At 37.6% G+C, this 27879-nt stretch overlaps 3 protein-coding genes across 6 annotated transcripts in view; all 3 read right to left on the bottom strand.

The window, feature by feature from the left end:
- Positions 1-2711: 2711 nt before the first annotated feature.
- Positions 2712-13834, bottom strand: DR1 (down-regulator of transcription 1). The gene is made up of 3 exons (XM_014884317.2): positions 13254-13834; positions 8025-8188; positions 2712-4840 (listed from the first exon to the last, which is right to left on the bottom strand). The coding sequence occupies exons 1-3, from the start codon at positions 13471-13473 to the stop codon at positions 4694-4696; spliced, it is 531 nt and encodes a 176-aa protein (XP_014739803.1). The 5' UTR covers positions 13474-13834; the 3' UTR covers positions 2712-4693.
- A 1901-nt stretch (positions 13835-15735) lies between these two features.
- LOC106857912 (retinol dehydrogenase 8-like) lies at positions 15736-23015 on the bottom strand. The gene is made up of 6 exons (XM_088169966.1): positions 22880-23015; positions 21568-21733; positions 20129-20304; positions 18960-19053; positions 17080-17263; positions 15736-16170 (listed from the first exon to the last, which is right to left on the bottom strand). Exons 1-6 carry the CDS (start codon positions 22974-22976, stop codon positions 15937-15939), a joined length of 951 nt encoding a protein of 316 aa, XP_088026092.1. The 5' UTR covers positions 22977-23015; the 3' UTR covers positions 15736-15936.
- CCDC18 (coiled-coil domain containing 18) overlaps positions 21729-27879 on the bottom strand; it is a 26423-nt gene continuing 20272 nt past the window's right edge. For 3 of the 4 annotated variants that reach the window (XM_088169963.1, XM_014883218.2, XM_088169965.1), the window contains one exon: positions 25474-25899. The gene's annotated coding sequence lies outside the window, so the exon portion shown is untranslated. Of the gene's footprint in view, positions 22949-25473; positions 25900-27879 lie in introns of those variants that run through there. The other variant, XM_088169964.1, reaches the window with a different exon arrangement.

Raw genomic sequence — 27879 nt, 5'->3', positions numbered from 1 at the left:
CAAGTCCTGGTCTATAACCAGCAATCCCAGGCACCATGCTATTACAAATAAATGCTTTCATCTCTGACAATGCCTTTTACAAGTCTGTTTATTTTCCCAATTATTTATTCTCTAGATGATTCACCCTACCATGAAGATAACATCTTTTTCCTCTACATAGGGCACCACCTTTTAGTTCTGTAGCATGTGAAAGTGTTAACTTCAAAGCACAGTGTAACATTGCCCACACCTGATTAATACTTGTATCATGCTTTGAAGATGTAATAATTTATGATTACTGACTAGTAAATTTTGAACTAATACCAAAACTGGACTAATTACTACTGAAATGAGTGTGGAAATCATTCAAAGTTACACCATACAATATTACTACTCTAATGTGAGTCACCCTGGGTGGAAGCTGAGGGAGAAATCAATTATTTCCTTTGAAACAAGGCAAAAAGAAAATTTCTGAAGTACTACAAAAATTAACTACATGAACATTCAGCCTAAAATTAAGTGTAATCTTTACATGGTTTAATATGCCTCTTATAATTCACCCCAGATACGTAAAGCATAGTAGCTGTTCACATTTAAGATGCAGGAAAAAAACCCAAACTTTGTTGTAATAAGTATGGTTCATCCTTACCTGAACTTTTGGTTCAAGCTGTGAGATAAAAGTCTTCATGTATTCCTGCAGTTGATGCAACAAGAAATCATGGCCATGAATAATTAAAATCTTTCCCCAACATATGCAGGAGCATCATGCATTACAGATTTCCAGATTACTGAAGTTTCTGCTAAGCTCATCACCACAGCAAAACCTGTATTTATTGGATTTATCCATGACTGATGTATGGGATTAGGTGTATCCAATTGGATTCACTGTCTAATTATTTTGTTGCAAAACTTCCACTCCCCAGGTATTGGCTTCAGTTGTATTACAGCACAGTGCCACAGAACAGAACCTTTTTACTCCATCTGTTTCCTGCCAGAAATGCACAGCTCTAGCACATTTGTTGCCCCACATACCCAAGAACTGGAGTAAGTACTTCCAAAGCCATTATTAAATTCTCAGAGTTGCTGATTTCTGAAGCAATGGTGGCATGGAATCAAAACAAAAAGCACTCATTTAAATCAGGAAAAAAATCCAAACTAAGCACAAATGTATTTTGAAAAGGAACCTATTGGTCCTGATTGCCAGCAAACCTTAATGGGCCAACAGCAAGGCTCACAGATACTCCTCTTCATCACTGAGTTGCACCCATACAGCATCCTTTAGTCCAAGATGGCACATTTATTGAGTGTCCCTTTAACAAGTCTGAGGGCTCAAAGAGCTAGTACTGACTGCAAGCAAAATCCACCTGAGCAATGGCCAGCATCCCACGGATGTGCTCTCACTGTAAAGGTGCAGAGTAAAACTTTTCCATGTTAGACAGGTAAACAGTAAAATACCAAAAGTAAATTCAACCATAGCATGTTTTAGCTTTCATATTAGACTTCCCCTCCTCCTCCTTCCACATGTTTTTGTGCATGGTTTAGAAAATCACAATCCACCCCTAGGAAACTAAAATGAGGTACACATTTCAGAGTAAGAGTTTGGCTGCTCTAAAGTCATTAAGTCACTTTACTTGGCATTGTTTCAAATGCCAAGTCACCTTTACTTGGCTTTGTTTCAAATGAAAACAATCTTCCCATACAAAATAATCAATCAAGCATTATTACACACAGTCCTCTTTTGTGGAGATACTTTCACAAAATCTGAGAAACATAATTTATATTTGTGGCTTTCAAGGACATTTTCCATTGTGGCAGAAATTCCAGTGTTTCAAAACATAGCTCAAATAGCCACATGCAAATATTGAAATTCAAATACCATTTTAGGCATTTGATGTTTAGAATCCCCAAGATATTCCTTTAAAAGTACCTCAGTGTAGTAAATATAACTGTATTAATTATTCACAGTGTCATGCAAACGTGCACTTTAATAAAGTAATAGAATAGAAAGATTTCATAAGAAAGTCACTTGAGCACTCTGAAACAGACTGTCAGAGTAATTATGGAAAACTCACAGATAATCTCATCAACTCAATATTTAAGAAACAGACATGTCCTTATACATGTTTCTTGTGAGACAAAGCAACAATACAGTTCACTAGCCAAACTTTATGCTCTATGTACCTGGTGTACCAAAAACATCAGGGGTACCATAAATTCAGAAATCTGTCTTTGCTGAGCAGCTCCTGCATGGAAGCACAACAGCAAAGTAATACAAAACGTTTTTGTTGAAAGTGCCAGAGTTTATTTTCATACTTGGGGAAGAATGGCTGAATAAGTAATCTCTAATCACGACTATCTACGTGAAATTAAATTCTTACTACCTCAGCCTCTGCCTGTGGCCTTTCACTTTATGAAAGCATTTCAGCAGCTGGTACACAATCGACAGGGCTTTTGTGCAATTTCTCAGGTGCAGAATGTCAGGTTATAAAAATATATACATACTAAATGCAATTCCCAAGAGGAAAGAGAGCTCAAGAGGTCAAGCCCAGAAATATCGTTTTCAAGCAATAACAACCCCAGTGCACAGCAATGCCATCCAACAGCACTCAGGCTGTAAAGACTTCAGGTCACAAAAAGTGTTCAGTAAGCCAAAAGAAAAAACAGGGTTAAGTAGTCTTTTTGGTTTATAAAGGAAATGAAGAAGACAGACTGTTCATTAAATATAAAAGCAATTTTATAAAAACACATCAGAATTTTATTGCTTGAAGAATACAGCATATGAAAAAGCACAAGAATGTCCAAAAAGAAAGGTCACAAAAATTCAAACATTACACCATACATACCAGATGCAGTAAAATGTTAACCTGATTTCTGCATCAGAAAAGAAAGGTGTGAAAATATACCTAGTAGTATTTAGAAGGAAAAGACTCATTTAAAATAGAAAGTGTGAAGGTGTTACAGTACAAATTAGAAAAGCCAACACTGCACATTAACATTGTATCACTAGACTAGATTTTCTACCTTTGGTACTTAAACCTTTACAGAAAACCACTTCCTCAGTCAAACCTTGCCTAACATATTTTATGTAGTATCCAGGAAAGTTTTTTTTTGTTTTTCTTTTTTAAACTTAAACATTCAAACAAATACTCTTCTGAGTTTTCACTGCATTACTGCTTTTAAAGACATGTTCACATTTATTCAATATGCAACTTAACACATCTCAAATTTAAACCAAAAGTCACTATGTGACTGAGATCTGAATACATGCCAACTGTATCTTGCTCAGATCTTTACATAAAAATGGGCCCACCATTTGCTGTTTGCATCCTTATGTAAACAGACTGCTGCAGCCCTCCTCAAGAATTCTATCTAGAGCAACTTGCTGAGGATCTAAGTTATAAAACCATCCCCATGGTTAGAGAGCTATGGGGTCATCTACAGAGCAGCATGCAAGTGGCTTTTCTAGTCTGCTCAGATTAGTGTACCAGAAGATATGCCAGTATTACTTCAAGTAACACATTAAAACTCAGCAATGGACACTACTGTGCTTTATTTCAACACAAAGGACAGCTGCTCATCCATTAAATCAACAGAACTATCAAAAGGACAAGTACATCGTTTCTGTTTCATGTATTGCTGCTGATTACTCTTGGGGAACAGTTTATCAGAAACCTGGATTTACCTACAAAGCAATCTGAGTGAAGAAAATGTCATTCAACAAGGTATCTTAGCAATCCAGTGGCAATCTAGTCTGGAGAATGTTAGCATTATGCTGACAATGACAACTCAAGGTTAAATAAATTCTCTCTTTTATGACAAACATGCTGTTAGGATCAGCTTTTGCCTTCTTGGGCTTGAACACTTAATCACTCCCTGTCACATCAGCAGAACAAACAATTTTGTTTCTTTAAGTTCCAGCTTTATATTTCAACAATATGAATAAATCTGGACTACAAAATACCATCAACAACAGTTAACATTAAACTGGAGTGAAGTAATAGAAGAGTTAGTTCTTCAAACCAGTGAAGTGAAATACTCAGTTAGGACTGTCAAAAGGATGTCATAATAAAACCATGGGTTTATTTTTTTTCACCCCTATACAAAAAAAATGACTGAATTTGTACAACTCCTATTAAACATACCTTTTCCTAGCTTGGTGAAAATGTATCATTTTCAAATTTTAACAAGTGTGGTATTCGAGCATATATAATATTTATTGCCATATACATCCTCATTTTAAAAAGAACTAAGAATTCAGACTCTTCTATGCTGAACTCTACTTTTTTTCCTGTTAACAGATTATGTCTACTGTACCACTCCCCCAAAAAACAATTAAAAATTCTAAGTAAGATTTTATAGTTTAGTTAAAAGGGAAGAAATGCAAATGTGGATTTAGAGCTTTTTGTATAAATCTCACTATATTTTATAAACATGTTGTTTATTGTAACACTGTTTATTGATCAAATAAATGACGCACTGCTATCTAAAATTTCCATATACACCATTAAAAATCGAAAGTTGATATGATACTGAACCTTAAATCTTCAAGAGTTCAAAAAAGACAGTTTATACATGTACAGCACACAACAGCAGACACCCCTAGAATACCAACTGCCAGTCCACGATGCATACAAACTTACAGGTAAGCATTCATTTCACTGTTTTCATTGTGCAGGAAAAGTATTTCTTAGTAAGACAACTCAGCTGGTGATTTTCAGATATCATCTTCATCATCTTCATCCTGAGAAGATCCTGCCTGATTGGATGCACTGGCAGAGGCAGCAGCGAGCTGTGCCTGTTGAGCTGCTTGTTGCATCTGTAGCCATTCCTGCTGTGCCAGTTCTGCTTGCTGTTGTCTAGCCTAGAGACATGAATTTAATTGTTAAGGCCATACAAAGCTTGTGAAGAATCTCTAGAACACATTCTCTTTAAACACATTTTTATCTGTACCTGCACATTTCTTTTTAGTTTTTTTTTTATTAATTGCATATGCAAAACCACATTGAGAAGTACCTTAATAATTTGTACCAAGAAGTTTATATATTCTCCCTTCCTCTGACGACAGCACTGTTTGGAGGCCTTACATTTACAAAAACTACAGACAGAAACTACTGCACTTAAGTTCCACTGTAAGGACTATCCTGAGCCACTAACTAATGAAAAATTTAACTAAGGCAAAGCAAAGGAAACTTTAGACATCAGTTTCAAGGGCTCCTAACATTTAATCACAGTTCAGAGATGAGAACAGCATTGCTTTGTTGATTACAAATAACACAACTTCCAATTATGAAATCATCCAACTGAACCACAGAGGCACACATTATCACAAAAACAAAGCAAGCCATTATCTTACTTTGCTAAGCAATCTTGGCAAAGCAGAGCAAGGCAAGGTCTTCTCAAATTCAGGTATGACAACTGAGGATGGCTTTGCTGCAGAAAGCTACTGACTTCTACTGAAAAGTACAAGAGATTCTACCACAACATTTCAAATAGTTCAACTGATAAATCATCTTTCTGTCCAGGGTTTTCACTTGTTTTTTAGTAGCTCCTGTTGATTTCAGCAATATACTAATTGATTGTGTTGAAGTTACAACTTAAATTTCTATTTTGAGTGAACATTAAGAAAAAGTACTCAAAATGAAAAATTTTCATCTTTTTTATTCTTCTACTTTTACAAGTCATCACTAAGACTTATAACTTCCTTTCTAATTCTACTGCACTCACTGAATTTTCCTATTTCTTCCAAAGCATTAATTCTTTTTCCAGTTTTACAAACTATAAGATGCCAAAAGATAATGTTAGGAAAACAATCACACCCTGTTTTTCAGCTTAGCAATGTGAAAAAATGGGGAGTGTTCCCTTATTATTACAAAGTGTCACATTTTCCTCTGTTCTAGCAGTAAAAAAAATATTTCACAGAAGTAGAAATCTCTTCTCAATGAAAACTTTCCAGTATTTCAAACTTCAAGTGGCAGCACAATTACAAGGGCTGGAAAACAATTTAAAACAGAGTTTTACAGGAAAGGTAGCAGTATCTGACCACATAGGAAGGCACCAATATTTATCAGCCAGGAGATAAGAACAGGGCTCCCTAGTGACCCTGTGCAGTGAAGTTTACACTCAGAGAGCTGACACAAGTGCATGCTCCAGGAATCAGAGGCTCAGCACTTCACTGGATGCATCACTTTGGCAGTACCCACCCTCACTGCCAATCTGCAATGATAACACTTCACCATTTCACAAATAGGAAGAGAAAAAAACCCCACATACCAAAAAATTGAATTGGATTGACCAAGGAGTTCTGTAAGCATTTGGTAAACTTAACTCATTTACTGCACAACTCCAGTGAGGAAGCCTCAAAAAACTCCCAAATCTATGAAGACCCTTGTCTTGCACAAAAACTTAGACATGAATATTGGGATATTCATATCCCTGACTTCAAATATTTATAATCATCCAAGCCAGAGGTGTCAAATATTCATAACATTAGCAGGCAGGTATTTTTAAAATAGAGCAAGAAGTCAGCATTAGTGTCATGCACTAGAATATGAAAAAGATTAACACAAATAAATAAGCATGCACTTGTGTAACTATTTTTAAGACTAATTACAGTACCTCCAATAGCACATCACAGCTACTATTTTTGAAAACTGAGACTGTCATCCTTGAATCCAAGTAAACATTTTCCATACTACCAAACACTATTTTAAAAAAGCATTCATACAATCTTGTCAAACTGGCATGTGTTGTCTTAAATTAGAAGTTAAGGCACAGTAACAGAATTTTAAAAGAATATTCTTCAAGTTGTCATTCCTTAGACAAAGTGTGGCTTGCATAAGGAGGTTTCTGCAATTTTTTGTTATTTATTTTTTTCAGTGATACACTGGAGCTAGTACTCCCTTAATACACCTTGGTTTTGTTGCTTTTTTATTTTGTGTATCACGCTAAGTTATTTGGATAAAATCGTAAGTAAAAAACAGGTATCAAACTGCCTATTTGTAAATCTTACCCAAAATCCAGAAGCAGCCATATTTAGTTCAGTCAAACAAGAGTTAGGCACATGTGACTTGATCATAACTAGTTCACTGCAATAGCTACATGGTATGCTGAAATTTTAAATGCCTTAAAATTCATCATGCAATAAAGATTAAAGTAGTTGGCACGTCATAAGATGAAAAACAACAGTTTCAGCAAGATAGAAGTATTGCAAAGAGGAGAGAAGGTCACAGTAATCAGACATTAACTGAACAAGCATTTTCATCAGAGGAAATCAAAGTAAGCAAAGTGAGAAAATAAGACTGGCCTTGGTTAAGAGAAAAGAGAAATACCAGATAACTTTCCCATCTCTTAGTTTAGAGAATGGTCTTGTCAAACTAAAAGAGTAGTCAAGAGAAAGATGGTGTAGAAAGAGAAATAAAATTGGGTTTTAGTCAAACTGGAGATGTTAAACTATCTGGGAAAGCTGGAAGGGATGAGGCTGGGATGGAGGAGAATGTGTGTGTGTGTTAGTACACTATTTGCAGGCAAATGCTTTTTCCATGTCTCAATGGCCTCTTTAAAAATTTATGCATGAATTCACTCAATTATAGTCTTGCCAAGAATAAAGTTTCTTTCCAAGTATAAGAAATAACATTTCCGCACTGATGGTCAGAAACAGAAAAGTTATTTTCATTTTTTAATGCTTAAAAATGGGTAATTTCCTAGAAACCTGCTGTTATTTTTTTACTTCCTCAACTAATTCTTAATGTATTCTCCATAACAGACTGGAAATACTCATGTAGCAGCAAAACTCCACGCTTTTTAAACCTAGAATATGAAATATGGTCACATACAAAGTCCTATATGTCAAATTACAGAAGTATCAAGTAGCACCCTCTTATTTGACTTCACATTCCCCAGTTCAAAGGCCAAGGTCAATAGCATCTTAGATGCAACATCAGTTCACAAGGAAGGGGATATTTCTTGAGGTGTGCACGTTTGTTTGGCCCCAAACCTGCAGTATTTAATTATTCCAACCTCATCAGGACAAGCATTGCTTCACTTACTTGTGCAAATAATTCCTGTTGCTGCCTTAGTAGCTCTTCTTCCGGAATGCCGAGGTTCTCCAAGCGTGAACTGGCCTTTCTTCTCTTTAGTGCTACTGTTTTGCATTCTTGTAAGACTTCTTTTACTTCACTGATATAGGAGCCAAACCCCAAACTTTCTAGTGCTAGAAAGAAACAGAAAAAGAGAAAAGACGTTGTTTACCTTTCACAAAGCTTCTGATAGTAGATATTGATTTGTTTACTTAAAAGAAAACAAAACGTAAAACATTTGGTAACTTTCCTATCATCTGGTGACAAAAATCTCTATTCTTAAAAAGATCTGACAGCTATTTTCCCTCTCTCTTCTGCTATGTCCTTTAGGAATATATGGTTTTATGCTGAAAAAAATTAAAGTTTGTCAAGTACAACCAAAGAAGCTTGCCCTTGCAGAGGATTCAGGGCCTTCAGACACACTTTGGTAGAGACAGGCATTATTCTCCAAAAGATCTCTTTTTCCCATCTTTTCTATATCAGAATCGATGTAATTTATTCAGCAAAGAAGTCCTTCCTATCTGAATTTCTATCTGAATTTTCTCTCAGAGGTTCTACCTTTCCAGTTTTTGCAACTCTTCAGTAGAAGGTAAATTAGCAACCTATAACAGAGAAGTGATGCATGTAAAATGATCACAGATCCTTCAAAAACACAGAAATAAATAATATTAGGTAGAGTTGCTGAATTTTAACTTTTGTCTTTTAGTATCTAAATTCGTATATAGAAAATGCATAGTTCACACATTTAAAGCTATATAAAGTTATGTATAAACTCTTTATTGTTTTATTTCTCAACAGAACCCTTTCTATTTATCTCCACATTAAAACGTATTCAGAAGCTAAAATCTTGCACTTTTATCTGCCCAAAGAAATCAGTAAAGCAGCTATATCCTGCAACAGCAGTATTTTTAAAGAATGCAAAGCATAGCAGAAAGGATTATAAAAAGCCAGGTAGCACATGTGACAAAAGGCAGTTTCCTCATGCACCATTTACTATGACTTGCCTCCACACACACCCAAAGTGAACCTATTACAGAATATACTGGAAACCTTACATAAACATCAATTATACTAGAAACAAGTATCAGTTTAATAAAAAAACATGGTTAATTTCCAGCATTTACACAATTCAGAGTTTCCAATACAAGAGTAGTTTTAACCTTTATTTTAACTTCACATTTTTGTGACAAGCTATTTAAGAAATAACACTAACCTGCACAACAGCAATTAACAACTTGTTATAAACAAGATCTTACAGTAACTTGGACAATATTCTAACACTAGTTTTGTAAGCAACATTTTCCTAGCCATAATTACAGCAGCATGTCATTGTATCATAATCTAAACAATAACCCAAAGGCATTCTCTAAGCTTTCAGCTTCCAACTTGCACTAAGGGAGACAACTCACACACTGTCTTCTTCAACAGGGCTGTGGGTGCTGCTCTCTAGTCATACACTACTACCTTCCCTTTAACACAGAACACCTGGCAAAGGAATCCACATAATACTTAGTTCTTAAAATAATGAAGTTAAACTGATTCAGAGATAATCAAATTACTTCAGTAAACAGTATGCCAGTTCAGCCTTAGCCCACACACAGACACTGGAAACCCTTCTTCCAATTAGCCCACAATTTCTAGGAGAATTACCAAAAAACTTGAGAAACTTGTTTCATCCAGCCTCAGCAGAGAGGAGGCAATTCCATGTCTCATAGTCCAGAACTGGTTATCTTAACACTCTGTATATATTTAAGAACTCATTCAATTTTAAAATGTAAACAGCATATATAGTAAACTTTTTAAAGTCATACTTTTTTTAACCAAGCTGAAGAAATCTACAAGTCTAATAATCACTAAGACAAACCATCAAGGCAAAACCAGAGGTGTTGTCAAAAGACCAGGGTTGGCAATCCACTGCATCAGAGTATGAACAACTGCTGAGTCTGAAGTTAACAGCAAGATATGCTTTTACATAATTTTACATGGTCCTTAAAAGAAAATAAATTAATGGAAAGAACTTACAATTGTTTATTGAATATAGCACAGACACATAAAAAAAATTCAAAACCCTCATGTGATACAACCAAGACAGATTTTTACAATGATTCAATATAACAAAGCTATGAAGAACAATATATGCATCATAAATCTACTGCATCAAAATTCTACTGCCTGTGAAACAACTTAGAACATTTACCATCTTCTTGGAAGCACATCAAGGCTTAAAGAACACATGAATGGAAGGAATATGAATCCCTTTATACCAGCATGGTGCTGAAATGTGGGTTACTACTCTATCAGAGCTGCTATTTCATCAAAACTCAAAGCCTTTCTATTTTTTGAGTCTTAAACATATCATCCTACCCAGATTGCCGAAAATTCAGTATCTTCCTGAGGCTAGAATTATCCTACAAAATGTAAACAGCTGAATTCCAAAACATAGCATTTGGGGGGGATAACACAACTCATATTTACAAACATCAGATCACAATTATCCTTTCCCCAGTTTCCTCCTACTCTTAATGACTGCATGAAGGTGCAGGTCTCTGAGTAATCAGTGACACATAGTTAGCACTACTTTTACTTCATAAAATCAAGTCATTAATATCTGAGACTTTTAAATTTTTATGCTCCTTTCAAAGAAGAAAGAACTTCCAAAATAAAATCCCAAACATGAACAGTTGTGTGGGATTTTTTAAAAATTAAGTGATAATATACACACTGTCAGTATCCTAACAGTCCATGAAAAGAAGCTACAAGATTCGACATCAATCCACAGCCTACCATACTGCACAACAATTCCATGTAGACCAAGTAATAAAAATAACCAACTTCCTAAAAATTCTCATTTTACAAGTCATCATTTTCAGAATTTAACAAAAATTTCATTTCTCATAAAAAGCCTGCTTTGTCACAAGTCACATAACACTCAAATGATTCTATTTTCTGTTCCAGGATGGAAGAACATTCATTTGCTTACCAGAGCTGCAGATTCACAGCTGGGTTCCTGATGGTGGAATTCAACAATAAACGTGGAGATCTCCACTTACAACTATTACATAGCCTTGAAGCTTTTGGGTACTCTCCAGGAAAGCTGTCTTGCACTTTGTTACCAGTAGTGAGTGCTGGCATAGTCTGAGAACATCTATCAAATCAGATCTCTAATGGGATGCCAGAAACTTCTGCTTTCCCTTCCCCATACTGTTGGCAGCACTGTGCCAGTGCTACCACACAACATAACACGGCAAGGACCTCATCTATCTGAAGTATAACCCAAGGGTAGAGTTCTTGCTCAGCACACACAATCACTTGAGCAGTGCAGCAAAGGATGGGGTGGCTCAAGCAGCGCTGTGCTGAACTTACCTAGGCACAGCGACCAAGCACAGTTTCACCTCTAACACACTCCAGTGGCAGTGTCACCAACTGCACAGCGCTTCTTCCCCTTCTTCTGGCCCACAAAAATACCCTTCCTGCTTCTTGTTCCCAATCTAGTAACCTCTTGTTTACAGCCCCAGTCAGCCAGCAAACTCACCTGAGAGGAAACCCTGCTCTGCCCTAAATTCTCAAAAGCCACAGGGTCAGTTGCAAGTGCCAGATCCAGCTCTTGGAGGGTGCAAAAAGACTCCTCTTGGCAGCACCTTGTGCTGGACCAGGTGTGATGTGATGGCATTAGCCTCGTTTGACTTCTAAGCATTCAGAAAATATACTTGGATTGCCACAACAAACAGATTCCAATTGTCTTATTTGTTAGCTTCATCGTCATGAAGCTGCATTAAGAGGCATTCAAAACAGCAAGTATCTAGAATGTATAAAGATGGATGAAAACGCTGAAATATTCTACCTATACACACAATCACTGTTTCCAAAACTGGCAACCAAAACCCTCAAACCTCACAGAGGGATCATCTGCCAACTGACCAGCATCTGAAAGGAGCTAATAAAATTACAGCTTCCTTAAACATAAGCACAGCAGAAAATCCATTCCATCTCTAGAACATTACAAAAATGGATACATTGCAATATTTTACTACAAAGTAAAGATTTAATCTGAAAATAACTTTTCCAAACTCTAAGATGTGATAATACAAGGACACAGAACCCAGCAAAATACTTGGCATGGGACCATCTGCTGATGTTATGCACACTCATTTCAGTTTCAATTTGTTTTCCAAAAAACCCAGACTTAGCCTAGGACAGCAGCAGGTGAAATCTTTTCTACATGCTACATATTTTCTTCTGCTGTTCATGACCTAATCAAGTATTTGGATGGTGGTGAGCAAGCTAATAAATTTCAAGCAAACCCAACTTTTTGTTTGTTTGTTTCAAACAGCAAATATTGCTTAAAAAAAAATCACACAATGACAATATTTTAAAAACCAACTTGATACCATCGCAGCCCTGAAAACAGCTCTACTACAAATGCTGCTGTTAATATCTCTACTAGGCAGCCGAGTAAAGTATTCTCACTACTGCTATAAATTTGTTTGCAGCAGACACTGCTATTAACAACCCTTTGCTTCTGACAAAAAACGATGCCTAATGCAGACTTCAGGATGAGGCAAGAAAACTCCTTATTTGCGACAGAATTTAAAGAAAAACAAACGAGACAGAGAGAGAACTCGCCTTTTATTCAAGCAAGCAGAAGTGCAAGTCAACAGCACAGAAAGATACAAGGGCATAGGTCACGTTTAAATGCTTTCTGCAACAGATATGAAGATCCAAGATTTAACAATGAGACTGTAAGGACAGCCTTAAAGAAATACACTCTTTAGAGATTCCAGACAAGACTACCATGGAATAAAGCCTAGGCCCCACATAATCAATCTCCAACTAGAAAGACATTTACTACATTCAGAATCTTAAAACACGCTGCTTATCCAATCGAAAAAGTAGACCTCGTTTCACAGGTACGAGGAAGAGATTTGGTGACTTCACTCAGAGCATCGCAGGCGTCTTCGAAGCACAAAACCAGAGCTGGTCCTGAGCACAGCCAGCAGCCGCTCTAACCACACAAAGACAAGCTCTCTCGCAGTGCGACTGGCAAGCCGGATAACACACGCTTCTCCTCCACACCCTGACGAGACCCTGCCTTTGTGTTCTACGTAGCTAAAAGCAACCGGAGAAGAAAAAGCGGCAGCGGGACAGGAGCGGCTCACAGGTGCCCGACCCGGCAGCGGCACGGCGCCCGCGGAAGCTCACCTTGTATGACATGCTCCGGGGAGATAGTTTTCTTCTCCGATTTGTTGCAGATCTCGTTGGCCTCGGAGGAGATGAGGTGGATGAACTCAGTGCAGCAGTTGACCACCAGCTCCCGGGCGTCGTTCGCCACGCGGACGTTGGGCAGCGTCTCTTTGATCATCTTGTTGATGGCAGCCCTGGGGATGGTGAGGTCGTCGTCGTTGCCGGACGACGAGGCCATCCTGGCTGCGCTCGGCTCACGGGCTGCGCTCAGCGCCCGCGCGGGGCTCCAGGGCGCGGGGACCCGGCGGGGGCGGGCGGGGCCGCAGGGGGCGACGTCGAGGAGGGGCGGGGGACGGCGGAGGCCGGGCCGGGGGTCGCTGCCGGGCCGGGGGGTCGCGGGGCCGGGAAGCGCTGCTCGGGCTCAGGGCTCCCTCGGCCGCGGCGCCTGCCACTGCCGCCTTCGCCACATCCTTCGGCCGCCGGCGCCGCCGCCTTATGACCAGCCTGAGGGGAGGCGAGCGGCGGAACGCCCCGCGCGCAGCTCGGCTCGGCTCGGCTGGTTCCGGCCGTGCGGCGGCCGCGAGGCGGAAACGCTCCGACTCCGGCTCAACCTGCGACGGACGGCGCTTCCGCCGGAAGCCGGAACAGCTTCCGCCGCCGGGAGCGCCGGAAAGGCCGCGGCGCCACGTGCGAGCGGCAGCGGCGGCGAGGGGTCCTTTAGCCGCCCCCCTCCACCGGGAGCTGCGCTCGGGCCTCGTCCGCCCTTCCTCTCGGTTCAGCAGTAGAAGGGGAATCTGACAGCCCCGCAAAGCTTGTCCCCGAAGCAGGACGGGCTCGGCGCTTCATCCGCAGTTTATTCAGGAGTTGCAGACAGTGCTGGTTTTCTTCGGCAGCCGTCTGTTACACTGTATTTTCTGCTTTCACCCACTCCATAACCCGTAATGTGAGGGTTGTATGAGACAGAACTAGCCAGATCACGATAGTATCTGTGGAAGGGCCATTAAACCCACAGTCCTGGTCTTGCCTTGCTGTGTGCTGCAAAGGAAAGAACTGCTTGGGAATGCAGCCCAGCCCGAGCTGCAGGCCAGAGACAAGCAGATCTGAGGGGCTCCTGACAGGCCCAGGCCTTCTGTGGATGTCTCTGTCCAGTGCCCTGTGCGGACCCTCAGCAGGCGGCGAGGAGATCTCGGTCTGCAGAGGGGTCATTTGCCAGGCTCCCTTCATCCCCAGCAGCACTCTGCTGTCATTTCATTCCTCCTTTCTCCTTTTCAGCGTCCTGCTGTTCCCACCCCTCTGCCACCGGGTGTTTTGCAGGAGGTGTGAGTTAGGAATGTGCTTGAGACCTCCAGCTGTGGCCGGGGGCTGCTGCGAATGTCCTTGTCCCCTCAGTCCCCTGCCTGCTGTCCCAGGGAGGTCCCTGCACGCCCCTGCACCTTGGGCCCCACCGAAAGGGTCACAGCTGCAGAACAAGCCCTGCATTAGCTGCAGTGTTTGGTACCTGCAGGAGCTTTGAGCTCCCCAGGGGAGAGGCAGGGCAGGGCAGGGCTGCTGCAAGTCCCAGCATGGAATTAGATTTTAGCTCTCTGAGACAGCACTGAAGGAAAGAGAAAGACAGTTCCTGTATGGCGAGTGAGCTCCAGCTGGGCTCTGGGGGTGAGACAAGGACAGCTGCTGGAATGTGCTGAGGAACTGCAGCCAGGAGCCCGAGGGACACTCGGCCTTTGCCTCAGCGCAGGGCAACACCCGGCGGGGCAGAGGTCAGGGAGCGGGAATGCCGGGCAGGATCGGGAATGCCGGGCAGGATCGGGAATGCCGGGCAGGAACGGGAATGCCGGGCAGGAACGGGAATGCAGCCCCAGCTCCCTGCTTGGCCTAAGCCCACTTGGAGGACTGGGCTGAGAAAATACAAGGCAAAAGGCCTGCTCTACACGGTAGAATTTTGGTTTAGCACATATTTCTTAGGATTGCTTAGAACCAAGAGGGTTCTGTGTCACACACTGAAGGTACTGAAGGCATTTAGTGGATTGAGATTACTTCTTACTGACAATACTTTGTTTTCAAAAAGTAGTACCTAGTCAGTAAGAAGATTTTTAAGATGCTTTAAAAAACCATTTTATTGTTCACTATGCTAGTAAGCACTGCATATAAAGGAAGCATTCAGAATATTATAATAAATATATATGACTAATAAATATTCTACTTGTTATATTTTAAGATGGATGAGATTTTCTCTTATGTTGCTGATAAATAGATCTGATTTCTGGAAATGAGAATGCTAGTGTGATTGAGGGATTATTTTATTGATTCTATCCTAATAAGTAAAAACATATTTTTATGATATTAAGAATCAAAACAGTTTACATACTGTACACCTCTCAGTGTGTATTATATCCAAGTAAGTGAAGGAGGTCAGGTTAATATTGAATACACAAGTATCAATCAGTGTTCATGTTCCTAAGGAAACATCTCTGGAAAAAGCAAACACTAAACAGAATAAAACTATAGTTACAGGATTTTAATTGCAAGGTTCTGCAAATTGTAACATTCAAGAGATACACATTGAAATTAATATCTTAGCTAAGCTCAAACAAACATCTTGCATGCCTTTTCATAATTACAGAGCAAAGGCATTTGAGTAACAACACACTGTGTCATAGTAGCTACAAGAAGTAATTCCAATTTGCATTATATAATCTTATACTTATTGTGAGGGTTTTCCCAGGTCAAAGCTCTTTCTGCTTCTCCACCGTAGCAATTTGATGAAGTTGAGACTTGCACTGAAGATTTTGTCATGCTGAAAAACCATTTTGTAGAATATATCAATGGGTAGATCTCCATTTGGATCTGCATACTTCAGAGTTGTCATTGGAGTATACAAGGTGTTGGTCTGATGGCGAAAAGGTGGATTTTCTGCAAGAATTATCTTTACTGTATGCTGTAGAGAAGGAGAAGTAGAATTTTTAAAGAACCTTTTCCAAGACAGTAAAGTAATAACCAAATTTTCAGTTCAACTATGGAAAAGTAGAAGAATAAAGTGCTAGAATTATGTAAAACTCTATATATAGTTTTATCAGAACATCATTAGAAATTCTTCTTGAAATATTTAAAGGGCATAAGAAGTATTTCTTATTTATTCTTAGTTCTATTTCTATTTCTCTATACCATAGTGATAACACCTGACACCTTGGTATCCTGAGTAGTCTTCCAAATTATTGTGGGCTTATATGCCCACAGTAGGTAGATCCTCTCTTTTGCAGTTCCCTGGGAAAGGATCAGGACAGTGCCTTTTGCAGCAAGGTCTGGGACTCTTCAATTGACACCAAAGCAATTCCTTACCAGCAAATACCTGAAATCAGCATCCCCTCCCACAGCTTGCCTAAACTCTTCTTCCTGCAGGAAGCTCCAAGCACCAGAAACATCCATGATTCTTTTATTGTGCCTTGGTGGTCAGGGGTGGCTGAGTGATCATCCCCTCCACTAAGGGAAGTTAAGTGAGATGGAAAGGACAGAGTTTTACCAGTGTTGGGAACCCTGGGTGGATGTATGGTAACAATGCAGAATATTCAGCCTTCACCAGAGGATGTAAAGGGCATCTAATATCTCAGAGGTATTTAAATTAGAGTTCATAGTTGTCTTCAATACTTCAAAATGAATATTCTTTTAATATTTTATAGACTTTTGTTTAAAACTCTGAAAATTATTTTGAATTTTTAAAAAAACTTTTAATTGTGTATATTACATTTAATTAAATGCTTCTACCAGAGAAACCCACCAGCCAAACACTGCATTCATAAATTACAAAGAAAGAAAAATTTTAAAAAAAGAAGAATTTTTGATGAGTTACCTCTGCAACATCTTCAGCACTTTGTCCCAGGCTCTGGAAAATTTGTTTATAATTTTTAAGGTAAATATTAGTAAACATCTCAGCTGTTTCTTCATCTGCAGCTGAAAGATCCATTTTCATTCCATCTTCAAACACTTTTCTCTCAAACTCTGTAACCACTGGGCCTGGTTCAATCAAACTTAACCTGTTCAAAAATAAGAAAGGTTAACTGATTGTTGACTATCCTCCATGGAAAATACACCCTTCAATCCTTCTCCAAAAGGAACACTGAAGAGTGGCCCTAGCAAACAGTATGTAACAGTACCTTCTGTAAAGGCAGTCCATACTGCATTACTGCTGTCCTGCTCCTCCTATCCATCCCCATCCAGTAGCAGAAATCTGCATAGTTTAATTTTTGGAGAACTGCTGTAATTTAATTCATGACATAAGTGAGTGCCAGTTGTTACCTGATGTCTTGCAGCTGTGGAATCTAAGGGTGATTTATCCACAAGGACTTACCAGATACTAGGAAAAATAATTAATGGATGGTAACAAAATTCATTACTTTCTGGACCAAATCCTGCAGAGGTTTCTTTGTTTCTCATGATAATACTAAAAGTAGCTGAAAGAGATGGGGGAATTGCCCAAACATGGATTTTCTTTGTCAAGCTGTTAATGTTACATAATTTAAGATCCCACCACTATATAAGAAGAAAATACAATACAGAGATTTTTTACTGTGGGTGGGTAGATTCTGGCTGCTGCCAAATCTGGAAGTTTTTATTTTGCCCAGTAGCATAACTGAAGTATAATTACTGGTTAGATTTTTCCTGGTTCTTTTCTCAGGCAGTAAGTGAGAACACCCAGCCACTATGTTTATCAAAACACTCTTCGGGATTGTCCAGGGGATGTTCTAAAGGCTCTTCTTTAAAACTCAATTAAGCTGTTGACCTTCAAAGCAGAATTCCAGCTACTGCTGGAATTAAAGCCTTTTCTCTTGCATCACTCTTCCTGTTGGATTTTTCCTATTACACTTCCTTTTGTAACCTCCTTTTGGCTGTCTTATACTCTTAAAATCATGTTATGAATTGTGGTATATCATGTGTATCATTACATTTGTTTTAAATCCCTCCAAACTTTGCAGAGCAATATGCAGAATCACAGTTCCATCTCTGAAATTCCACAACAGCAGCTGTCTTTTTTCCACAAGATCTAAATGCTGAGACACACAGAGATACAACGGACATTTACCAGTTATTGGAGTTTGCACAAAGAATAGTGGCAGAATTACATAAGGGTGAATATACATGTGACAAATCAAACCTCAAGTCCCACAGATGAACAGGACCAGTGTCTGAAATACTAAAATGTTAGGAATAGTACACCACACTTCTCACTTTCCCCCCCACCTCCCTTCGTTACAGATGTCTCACCCTGTGTAACATTCTGATGGATTTGCACTTGCTCAGTCTCTCTGCTGAACCCTTGAACTTTTTTATCTGTGGATTTCCTAAGAAGGCAATCATCCTTTCTAAGGGGAAAGATCACAGGTAGATGTTATAATTTTATTCCTGTGATATTGTATGTAAGAATCTGTTTTCAGAAGCATTACATGAACTGTATTTTATCCAAAGCTAAGTAGCCTTTAACTGTTCAAGAGAAAGTGTTTATTTTAACATCTAGATCTTTTTTGCTTATATAAAGAAGAGTGTGGGCATTTCTGTGCCTTTTGCAATGCACAGTTTTCAAGGGCTTCTCAGTCTCATTAGCAGCAAGCTTTAAAGATTTTTTTCCTACCTCTGAGTGTATTTTAAACTATCCAAAATGCAACTGACACCAGTGGGTCAATATCATTTATACCAGTGGATCAATGCCATTTACACCAGTGGATCAATACTTACTGCAGTTTGAACTTGAGTGCTTGTATAGCTAAACTTTCGCAGAATCCTTCCACAGCAAACTTAGATGCAGCATAAACATCATTAAATAAGATGCCTGATGGTACAAACAAAACATCCTGAGAATGTGATTTTATCCAACATACTAATAGTTTGATTTTAAAAACTCATGTATTTTCCAAAAATTTCTATAGTCTTGCTGGAAAAACATTAGAAAAATCCTTGTGTACATGGAATCTGAGTACTAATTTTTGCCTATATTCTTAAAATTGCTTAGTCTAGCAAAGATGCTTGACTAATGTTTTTCCTCCCCCTAGCTGATGCTGTGGTGTCCTTGGATGATATTATTTTGTAGTCTAAGATATGAAAGTGTCTGTACATATAATACCATCTGCATTATTTATCAGCAAGACTTTAATAGGCTCTAGATGAACACAGAGGCTGAGGGTAATGCAGGAGATACAATTATGCAAGAATCCAGCTTGCATTTGAGTGATTTAGAAAAAGCACTACATCAATCCATTGAGGTGGAGGGTAAGTGTTGTATTAAAATACCAGTTCCTGGAGTTTGATGGAGGACCCTTGCTCACCAGAATAATCCAGGTAAGATCAATGTCACAGTTATAATAAATGAAAGAAACAAAAACAAACAGCTAGACAGGATGGGACACGAGAGTAGGAATATCATAATGTCACTAAAATTTGACTCTCGAGTGTTGTGAGATGAGAAACTTTACAAAAAGGTGATACAGTTGTCCAGAATTGGATTTTATTCTATTATTTTTGTGCAGACTATAGTAAGCATGTTTTTCTGTTCCCTTAATTTTTTCCAAGAGGAAAGAGAAAAGTAATGCTAAGCCTTATTTTCCAGATAATAAAAATACAATAATTTTTTAAAAAGTTATAGAGTTTAAGTTAAAACTCTAAAAAAATTTACCCTGCAGGTTTTGTTGTTAAAATGCAGTGAGAGTAGCTGTGTTGTAACAAACTACCTGGATGCATAAAAACCCACCAGGTGCTTTTTACAGTTGGAACTTCAGCATTACAAAGCACAAGAGTCAGATATGCCAGCTCCTACTTTTTTGTTGTTGTTGTTTTGTTTTTGAAAAAGAGGAAAGCTTTGGATTTTGAAGACTAAACTCAGTTCAAGCAAACAGAAAAATCAATTTTACCTTGTATTCCCATAACACTGCTTATTATAACTATATGCCCACTCTTTCTCCTCTTCATATCAGGCAAGATCTCCTTCAGGAGTCGAACCAGGCCAAAGAAGTTGGTGTCCATCACAGTTTTCATTTCCTCGATGGTCTGACATTCAATAGGTCCAATAAGCCCCATTCCAGCATTGCTCACTGCACAAAATGGGAGACAACAGCAAGCAAAAACCTCCATAAACATAAATTTGGAATCGTTACTGGAAAGCATTTGAAAGGAATGTGAGGATTAAGGGTTAAATGATCTAAATAATCCTTAAAGAAAGGATTAAAATATGTTAGTCACTAGAGCTTTCCAAATATATTTGACATTTCCATATGCCTTTACCCTTAATTGTGCTTTTAATAAAATTTAAATTATCTGCTATTTTGCATTTTAACTAATTTATTTCTGATTAGTCCTTTTTATAAAAAATATAAAGGGATTACAGGAAAATGAGTCAAGAATTACTTGTATTTTTTTATAATTCTGTGTTAAGAATTGGAAGTTAATACCTATAGGAATTAATAGAAATCTTCAAAAAGTGATAGACGATGCCATATTTTGGTCTTTTTTTTGTTTTATTCACATTCATATATCTTCAAGAGGAAGTAAACCCCCAACAAAATAAACAAACCAACCAAAACACACAATTCCATAGACCTTTATTTGCCTCCTGGATATTTACAAGTGGGGAATAATGATATGACTGGCATTCTGCTCAAGAAGTAGTACATTGAATTAGAGTATAATAAATTTTGCAGAAAGAGTTGTTAAGCACTGCTTAAATAATTAATCAGAAAAAAGTCAGGTCCATAATTTTCTACTAGGTAAGACTTAATAGCTGATGGTGTAAGCATTTCCACTAAGATACTAATATTTATTTTTAGCAAAATAATATGAAAACACTTGTTGCTGAATGATTTGTAAAGTACAATTTAAGTTCTCAATGCAAAATGGAAATATCCTTATTTTTTTTGCCTTCGTTCTTTCACTTGCTTCAATTCCCAATGCTGTTGCTTTCTTAGTACAGGCAGATGGGACCTTCATTGCAGAAAGGGCTATGCTTCATCAATAGGGTGGAAAGTCTTACTCATGAGGTGCCAGTTTAGGCAAAATTTCTCACATTTCCTAAAAAAATGTACCATTTTATCCAAGACCTCCCTGTGATCGAGTTTCTCCCTTGTAAACAGGGAAAACAAGCTTCCCTACTTCATGGAAACAGGGTGATATTTAATCCACTTAATTTAATCCACTTAGGTCTGCATAAACACTCTTAAAAATCTTGAACCAAATATACTATGTAATTATTATTACTTTGATAATTTTAAAAATACACTAATGAAACTTCTCCAGGGTATTTGAGACAATGTTTTATAGAAATCTGGTATCTGTTGATAGCACACACATCCTGTACTTGCCTAGGACATCAATCCTTCTGTCAGGGATACTATTCACACAAGTTTTAATGGACTGTTCATCACAGACATCCAGTTGTTTGATCTCCAGGGTTTTGCCCAGCCTGTGACCTGCAGCTTCCTCCAGTGGCTCTTTCTTGGCCAGGTTTCTCATTGTGGCATACACTGCAACACACCAGAAACAACACCAGAAATAAAAATTTTACTGTGGCAGCCTTACTGAGAAGTATTAAAGAACAATGCTTTTACATCCAGATCTTAAATATCAATGATAGAATCCAGATAAAAAATAAAAGTTAAAAGATTCTATTTTTGACATATATTGTCACTAATTTCTTAGTCTGGTTCTGAAATCTTCAAGAAATTCAAAATAATTAAACAGCTATACATAATGAAAAACATGCAGTGTATAAAGATACTACTATCACCAAAATATTAAAAAAAATATGCCACTAAATGTTTTTTAAGTACTCAAAACCTAAATCTAGATTCCAGAGTTCCTTTTTTTTTTTTTAATCACCATAATATTTAACAGGACAACCATCATTTTATTGAAAAGTGGAAGATGTAATTCTTTCAGTTGAAAAAATGTCTCTTGTAAGCTACTTCTCAAAATTGAAATTAGTTATTACTGTAGCCTAATTGCTCAGAAAGGTCTAGATCTGCATCATATGTTATGTTTTTACATAACATATTACATTTACATAACGTTTACAGTTGGCAGTAAAATACTGTAAGTATGAGAGACTGAATTGCCACAGACTTCTGCATTCACTTTGCCATCCATTTTCAATCATAGCAAATACCCTGCTTGGCAGCAAGAACACAAATCCCAGCCCCTCTGTTCACCTGCCTACACAGGCTTGGAATAATGAAATGTGCTTTAAGGAAAAAATTGCAAATTTAGAAACTGTTTACTTAAATTCATGGCTTTGGTCTTCAAGTGGGCATGGGCCTGTATAGGTACAGATTTTAATAGCCAGAAGCAAAGCTAACCACAGCTGTGAAGGCATACCCAGAGCAGCAGAATACTACAGATATTTGCAGCTATTTGTTTTACACAACTGTCTTTTTTGTTGCATGTGTGTGTACACTGTTCAGTTCCAATAGTTGTTCCATTTCAATAAAGGTACAGAAATACCAACTGCTGACAGAAAACAGTCTGTTTTCACTGTATTTTCTTGATAGTACAAGAGGAAAATGAACCAGAAACAAGTCACCAAACTGAATATAACCACCTGTGAAATCACAGAGAAAAAGCCAGCACTATCTCGAATAGTATGTTTTTATAAAGAACAGATAGATTGTTACCTTTAAATCTTTTCTGTTCATCTTTTGCCATTTTTACAGCTAATGCCAGTCCAATTCCTGAGGAGCAACCTGTAATGAGGACATTTCTTCTTGCCATTCTCTTCACTGAGTAGTTCAATTCTTCAGAGGAGCAACAACATAAATGTAACTACAGCACAATGTGACTGGCCTTTAATACTATCTCCACCTTTCCTGAGTCAACAAATCTGAAAATGCACACCTGGACCTTGCATGATTAAGGGATAATCTCCAACTAAACAAAATAGAAGCAGATGCTCCTACATGTGCTTATAATCTGCATTATCAAAACTGATTAATACAGAATTTGATTAATCTGTAAACTGAGGCACTTGTAAACTATATGGATTTTTTTTTAAATAGAATAACCAGTTTGTACAGTACTGGCAAGAAAAGCCTTGCCACAATTACAATTGGTCTGTAGTGCTAAGTCCTCCACTCACACCTATGGAAAGTAAATTACACCCAGAGTGGGATCCCTCTGCTCAAGCTCTTCAGAGTTCCTATATCTACAGCAGCCTCCTGATTCTTTTGCAACAGATTGAGGAATGGATTTCTCCCCTGATGCATTACTATTGTAAGAATCCTAATAGGCATTACAGAAAAAAAAAACAAACAAATTGCAAAATGGGATGTGGATTCTGAAAGAGACAAGTTGCTGGACAGACTCCTCACATTTCCTTTTGGCAGAGTTCCCAACCAAGAACACAGAAAGTAAGCAAGTATTCTGCAGCAGAGAACGGCCAGGCAATGTTGAACACACCAGCTTCACTACATTCTTGTTAAGACTGAAATCTCCTCCAACACTTCTGATTCTACAACTGACATGTCAGAAATTTAAAAAAATAAGAACTAGCCTGATGTCTAGGTTTTGGAGAAAATATTTTGCATGTAAACTGTGGATTAAAGAGAGGGACATTTGAGCTGGCACGTCAGTGCAATTTATGTTTAACATCCAGTAACTGTAGGCATACTACATTCAGGAAGAAAATCAGTCCCTTGTTTCCATTCTGAGTGACAGGAAAAAGAAAGACCTTAAGCAATTAGCCTTATGAAAAGCATTCAGCTAATTGCAATGCCATTATACACAGCAAAATGTTTTCCAAGATTCAACAATCCCATGTAAATGCAATACACTTCAGAAGAATGAACTTTGTGTTCCAGGATTTGCATAGATGTAAATTGGTTAGTAACTCAAGAAAAGTAGGACACTACAGAAATATTTAACTGAAATTATGTTTTTAAAAAGTCCATCCTTTCTGAAAGAAATAAATTGGCTTGAACAGTGTAAGTCGAATCATTAACTTCTAAGCAAGCAACAAAATAGCAAAACATCTAAAGAGAAAATATAATTATGATTCTACTCATTTATCTGGTTTTACCCACAATTTAACCAGGTAAGTTAGTATATAGACAAAATTTTAGTGCAAATGCTATTTAGCTGATTCAGAGATTAGGCAAATTGCTTTTGCTGCTCATGCACATTTATATTTAGTGCATGTAGGAGGAGCAAATGAGGCTTTACACAATGCTAGTTAGTGGAATTCCACTAGTGTTGTGATGCAGCTGCAATTAAAGATTGGTTAGATTTTTCATTTGAAATCCTGGTTTGAAGGGCTTATATATTCCACTACTTTAAAAAAATCTGCCTGAAATTTGGTGCATACACTTCTAGGCTGAAGGCAAAGTGATGTGCATAGAGTTAAAAACTAAAAGTAGTTTAATTTGCAATTATTGCACTGGTCAACCTAATTCTAAGGTTTTCCCTTTACAGTTACATAGAGAAAGAAACAGCTTGATTTAAAACACGTAATACATTTATTTCTGTAAGTAACAGTGGTTTTTGTCACAGCATAATTTTCATAATAGCGGAATAAATAATCTGAAACTGCAGGAATACTTTTGATGGGTGTATCTTGACTTGTCAATGGTAGCAGAATGTGTGGCTGGTTTTGTAGAACCACTTAATGTAGAATATGTGGCATTTGGGGAATGTATTGACATGAAGTGGAAGAGCCAGTACTGCCCAAGGAGTTGAGCAAACTGCCACTTGCAGAGTTTCTGGAATACCTCAGATAGGTTTGTTGGCTAAGATAACTTTTAATATGCAAAACACTTAACTAAGGCTTGGTATTTAAACTGAAATCCATTCAATTCGTTTCCTTTTCTTTACATAAAATAGCTTTTGTACCTTGATTTCTGAAGTATGAATCACATGTCTTAATGCATATAAATCGTGTGCATTAATCAGACTTAGATTGAGGCCTCAAAAGCATATTTGCAGGTTCTGATGCTTATGTAAATATAAAAGTGGGGCCACTAGCCATTAATACCAGTTAAATTGTTTAGTACTTTAGAAAACCTGGAAATAAATACGTTTTAGAATGCATACCTACGATGTGAATTTAATCAATGGGAATTTTTGTACGGATTTTCATTTGATTAAAAATATCAAAAGAAACAAGCTCAAGCTTTATGGCCCTGTCCCACAACCCTGTGCATCTTAAAGATACTGCTTGGAGTAAAGCAAGCAGGTTTTGCCAGTGTCTACAATCAAATCAGTGTCCCAAAACATCTTACAAACAGGTCAATTTTAATAAGATATTGTGTCTGCAACACTGCATGAGTACAAAAAAAGATAAAATATTCCCAAACAAAAATTGCTAATAAGGTAGTACCATTGTGCTTTTAATTAGACAAGTACATAATTTTAAAACCTTGGAAAAAGATGACAGCTGAAATGAATCCCTTAAAACTTAAAAAAATTTATTCTGAAGTATAAAAGATAAATTAATGTTATTACATGGAGGCAATAATCTTAGTGACAGTTGGAAAAATAAAAAAGGTTGTCATCTGCTTCAGTACAAATAACTACATTCTTATTTAGAAATACAACTTTAAAATATCCACTTTCAATGCACAGTTATGAGGCCAGCAACAGCATTCCTGGGTTGCTGCTTGTCCAATGGGCAGCAGCAGTCATTTCTGCACAGTTCTTGTACCTGAAACAAAATATCTGTGATTACCATATCTTAATCAATTTGTACCAAGATATTACTTTTCATTATTAAACTTTAACTTACAAATTCAAGAAAACTAACAGCAGGTCTCAAGTCCATGGCTGCCATCTCAAATTCTGATCTATGTTTTTAATGCATTTTTGTTCACAGTTCTTGTAACTGAAGAGCATTTGATTTCTCGAATAACACAACTTACACATTTTCCAATACCATATTAAATTCCAGCAGATAAGAAGGAAAACATAATGCAAAATATTTTTAAGAAGAAATATTCATATGCAAATCCCTGTAGAAATTTTATAGTTTAAATGAGCACTGCCTTTTGAAATAACTCCTCTGCATGAGCCTTAGGGTTTCATGTTGGATTGCATTGCTGTTCTTAAATCGCTAACAGTTCAGTAAAAAAAACAACCCCATCAACAGTATCAAAGCATCAAGTGGAAAAAAGCCTCAACACCCAGCAAGAAAAATAAAATGTAAGCTGTATATAGAAGTAAATGCAGCCAAACACAGCATGTTTGAGTTTAGGGGGTTTTTATTATTTTCTAGAGCTTTACTACCCCTACCCCTCCTTTTAAAAATAAGCAATATGCTGGATCTAATTATTCAACAGTTCATTTATAGAAAAAAACAGAGTTTAAAGTATCTATTGGATATGATACACAGCAGCCATGTTTACATTAGCTAGTGCTGGAGCTCTATCAGACACTTATATTTCATATATTATTATGCTAAGGTTCCTGTTGATTATAAATTTAAAAAGAGGTTATGTTGGTTCTCTGTTTATCTAGCCATGCTTAGCTAGGTGCTTATTCTTTATGAGGAATGCTATACATACTGTACAGAAACATTTGTAAGTAGCATATAAGCAGCTTACAGCTAACAAATGAGAGATTATTACAGCAATTCCTAATTTTTTTAAGGCTATGCACAATTTTTCAAAAACGTTGTAAAAACCACTTTTTAAAAAAGTCAATCATTGCAAGCATTATTTTTTTCTTACTTCACTATTTTAATACAATTTTAAGTCTTATTTCAGAAGGAATTGTGGTCACAAAAAATTAGTTTGCTGTAAGTCCAATCTGCCTTTTTTTTTTAATATAGAAAATTACTTCAATTTCCCAGAAAAATGAAAAAGCCATTCTTAATGTTCAGCAAGATATATTCAGTTCCTTTATTTGGAATATTTACAACTTCTAAGGAATGCTGTATTGTTACAAAATCTTCACTGCAGATTGAAGCAGAGTAAGAACAAAGAAAAATTCAACTGAAAACTCTATGACCTGGTTGTTTTATGAGTCCCAAAGGGACAGAGTGGACCAGAACACAAATCAACCCTCCTAGCAATTCCTTCCCTGAACTAACATATTTTCTGTAATAAGCAAGGAAGGCAACGTATTAAGAAGAAAAAGAATGAGACAGACTGTACCCCTGGGCAAAACATGCACAACTGCCTCTCCACCCCTTTTCCCTAGATAGATTAGGCAATTTATTTTTTAGAACTGGGACAGAAAGTTTCTGTGGAAGACTGGTCAGTCAGTCTGCAATGTGTTAGTAATGAAGTAAGTGATTTCTTACATTATGTTAACATACTCAATTTTTAAACTAAGAAGGAACCATATCATATTTTAAGTGGAGCCAGAAGTCCTCTGCAACATATTTCATGTTATACACAGAATGCTTCCAAAATCCAGTGTTTTTTAATCTACTTCACTACCATGAAAACAAAATTTCATTTCCTTTTCCCAAGTCTGGAAAGGAACATGACCAAAGTAGGTCTATTTTCAAAGCCTTTCTTATACCATTCTTAGGCCTCTGCCTACCTGGTATTCCTTAGCAAAAACAAGACAATTTGTCTGGAAAGAAAGAGTCTAGTCAGCTAGCAAAGGCTAGCCAGGAAATTCTTTCTTTCAGAATCATCCCTTAGGAAAAGTTGGAAATTGTTAATGATATGTGTGGCAG

The sequence above is a fragment of the Sturnus vulgaris genome, chromosome 9 (assembly GCF_052056855.1).
Source record: "Sturnus vulgaris isolate bStuVul1 chromosome 9, bStuVul1.hap1, whole genome shotgun sequence".
Taxonomy (NCBI): domain Eukaryota; kingdom Metazoa; phylum Chordata; class Aves; order Passeriformes; family Sturnidae; genus Sturnus; species Sturnus vulgaris.
Note: the sequence above shows the minus strand (reverse complement) of the source record. Positions and strands in the feature narration are given on the sequence as shown.

Bases quoted from the DNA above. Each gene is read 5' to 3' on its own strand.
- DR1 (XM_014884317.2), bottom strand. From the start codon at position 13,473: ATGGCCTCGTCGTCCGGCAACGACGACGACCTCACCATCCCCAGGGCT. The intron at 8,189-13,253 runs GTGAGCTTCCGC...GTTTCTTTCTAG, and splicing joins CCCGGAGCATGTCATACAAG to CACTAGAAAGTTTGGGGTTT. The intron at 4,841-8,024 runs GTAAGTGAAGCA...TCATGTCTCTAG, and splicing joins AACAGGAATTATTTGCACAA to GCTAGACAACAGCAAGCAGA.
- LOC106857912 (XM_088169966.1), bottom strand. From the start codon at position 22,976: ATGGCAAGAAGAAATGTCCTCATTACAGGTTGCTCCTCAGGAATTGGA. The intron at 17,264-18,959 runs GTAAGTATTGAT...ATTTTTGAACAG, and splicing joins GCACTCAAGTTCAAACTGCA to GTTAAGTTTGATTGAACCAG. The intron at 16,171-17,079 runs GTAACTCATCAA...CCTTCTCTACAG, and splicing joins GTGCTGAAGATGTTGCAGAG to CATACAGTAAAGATAATTCT.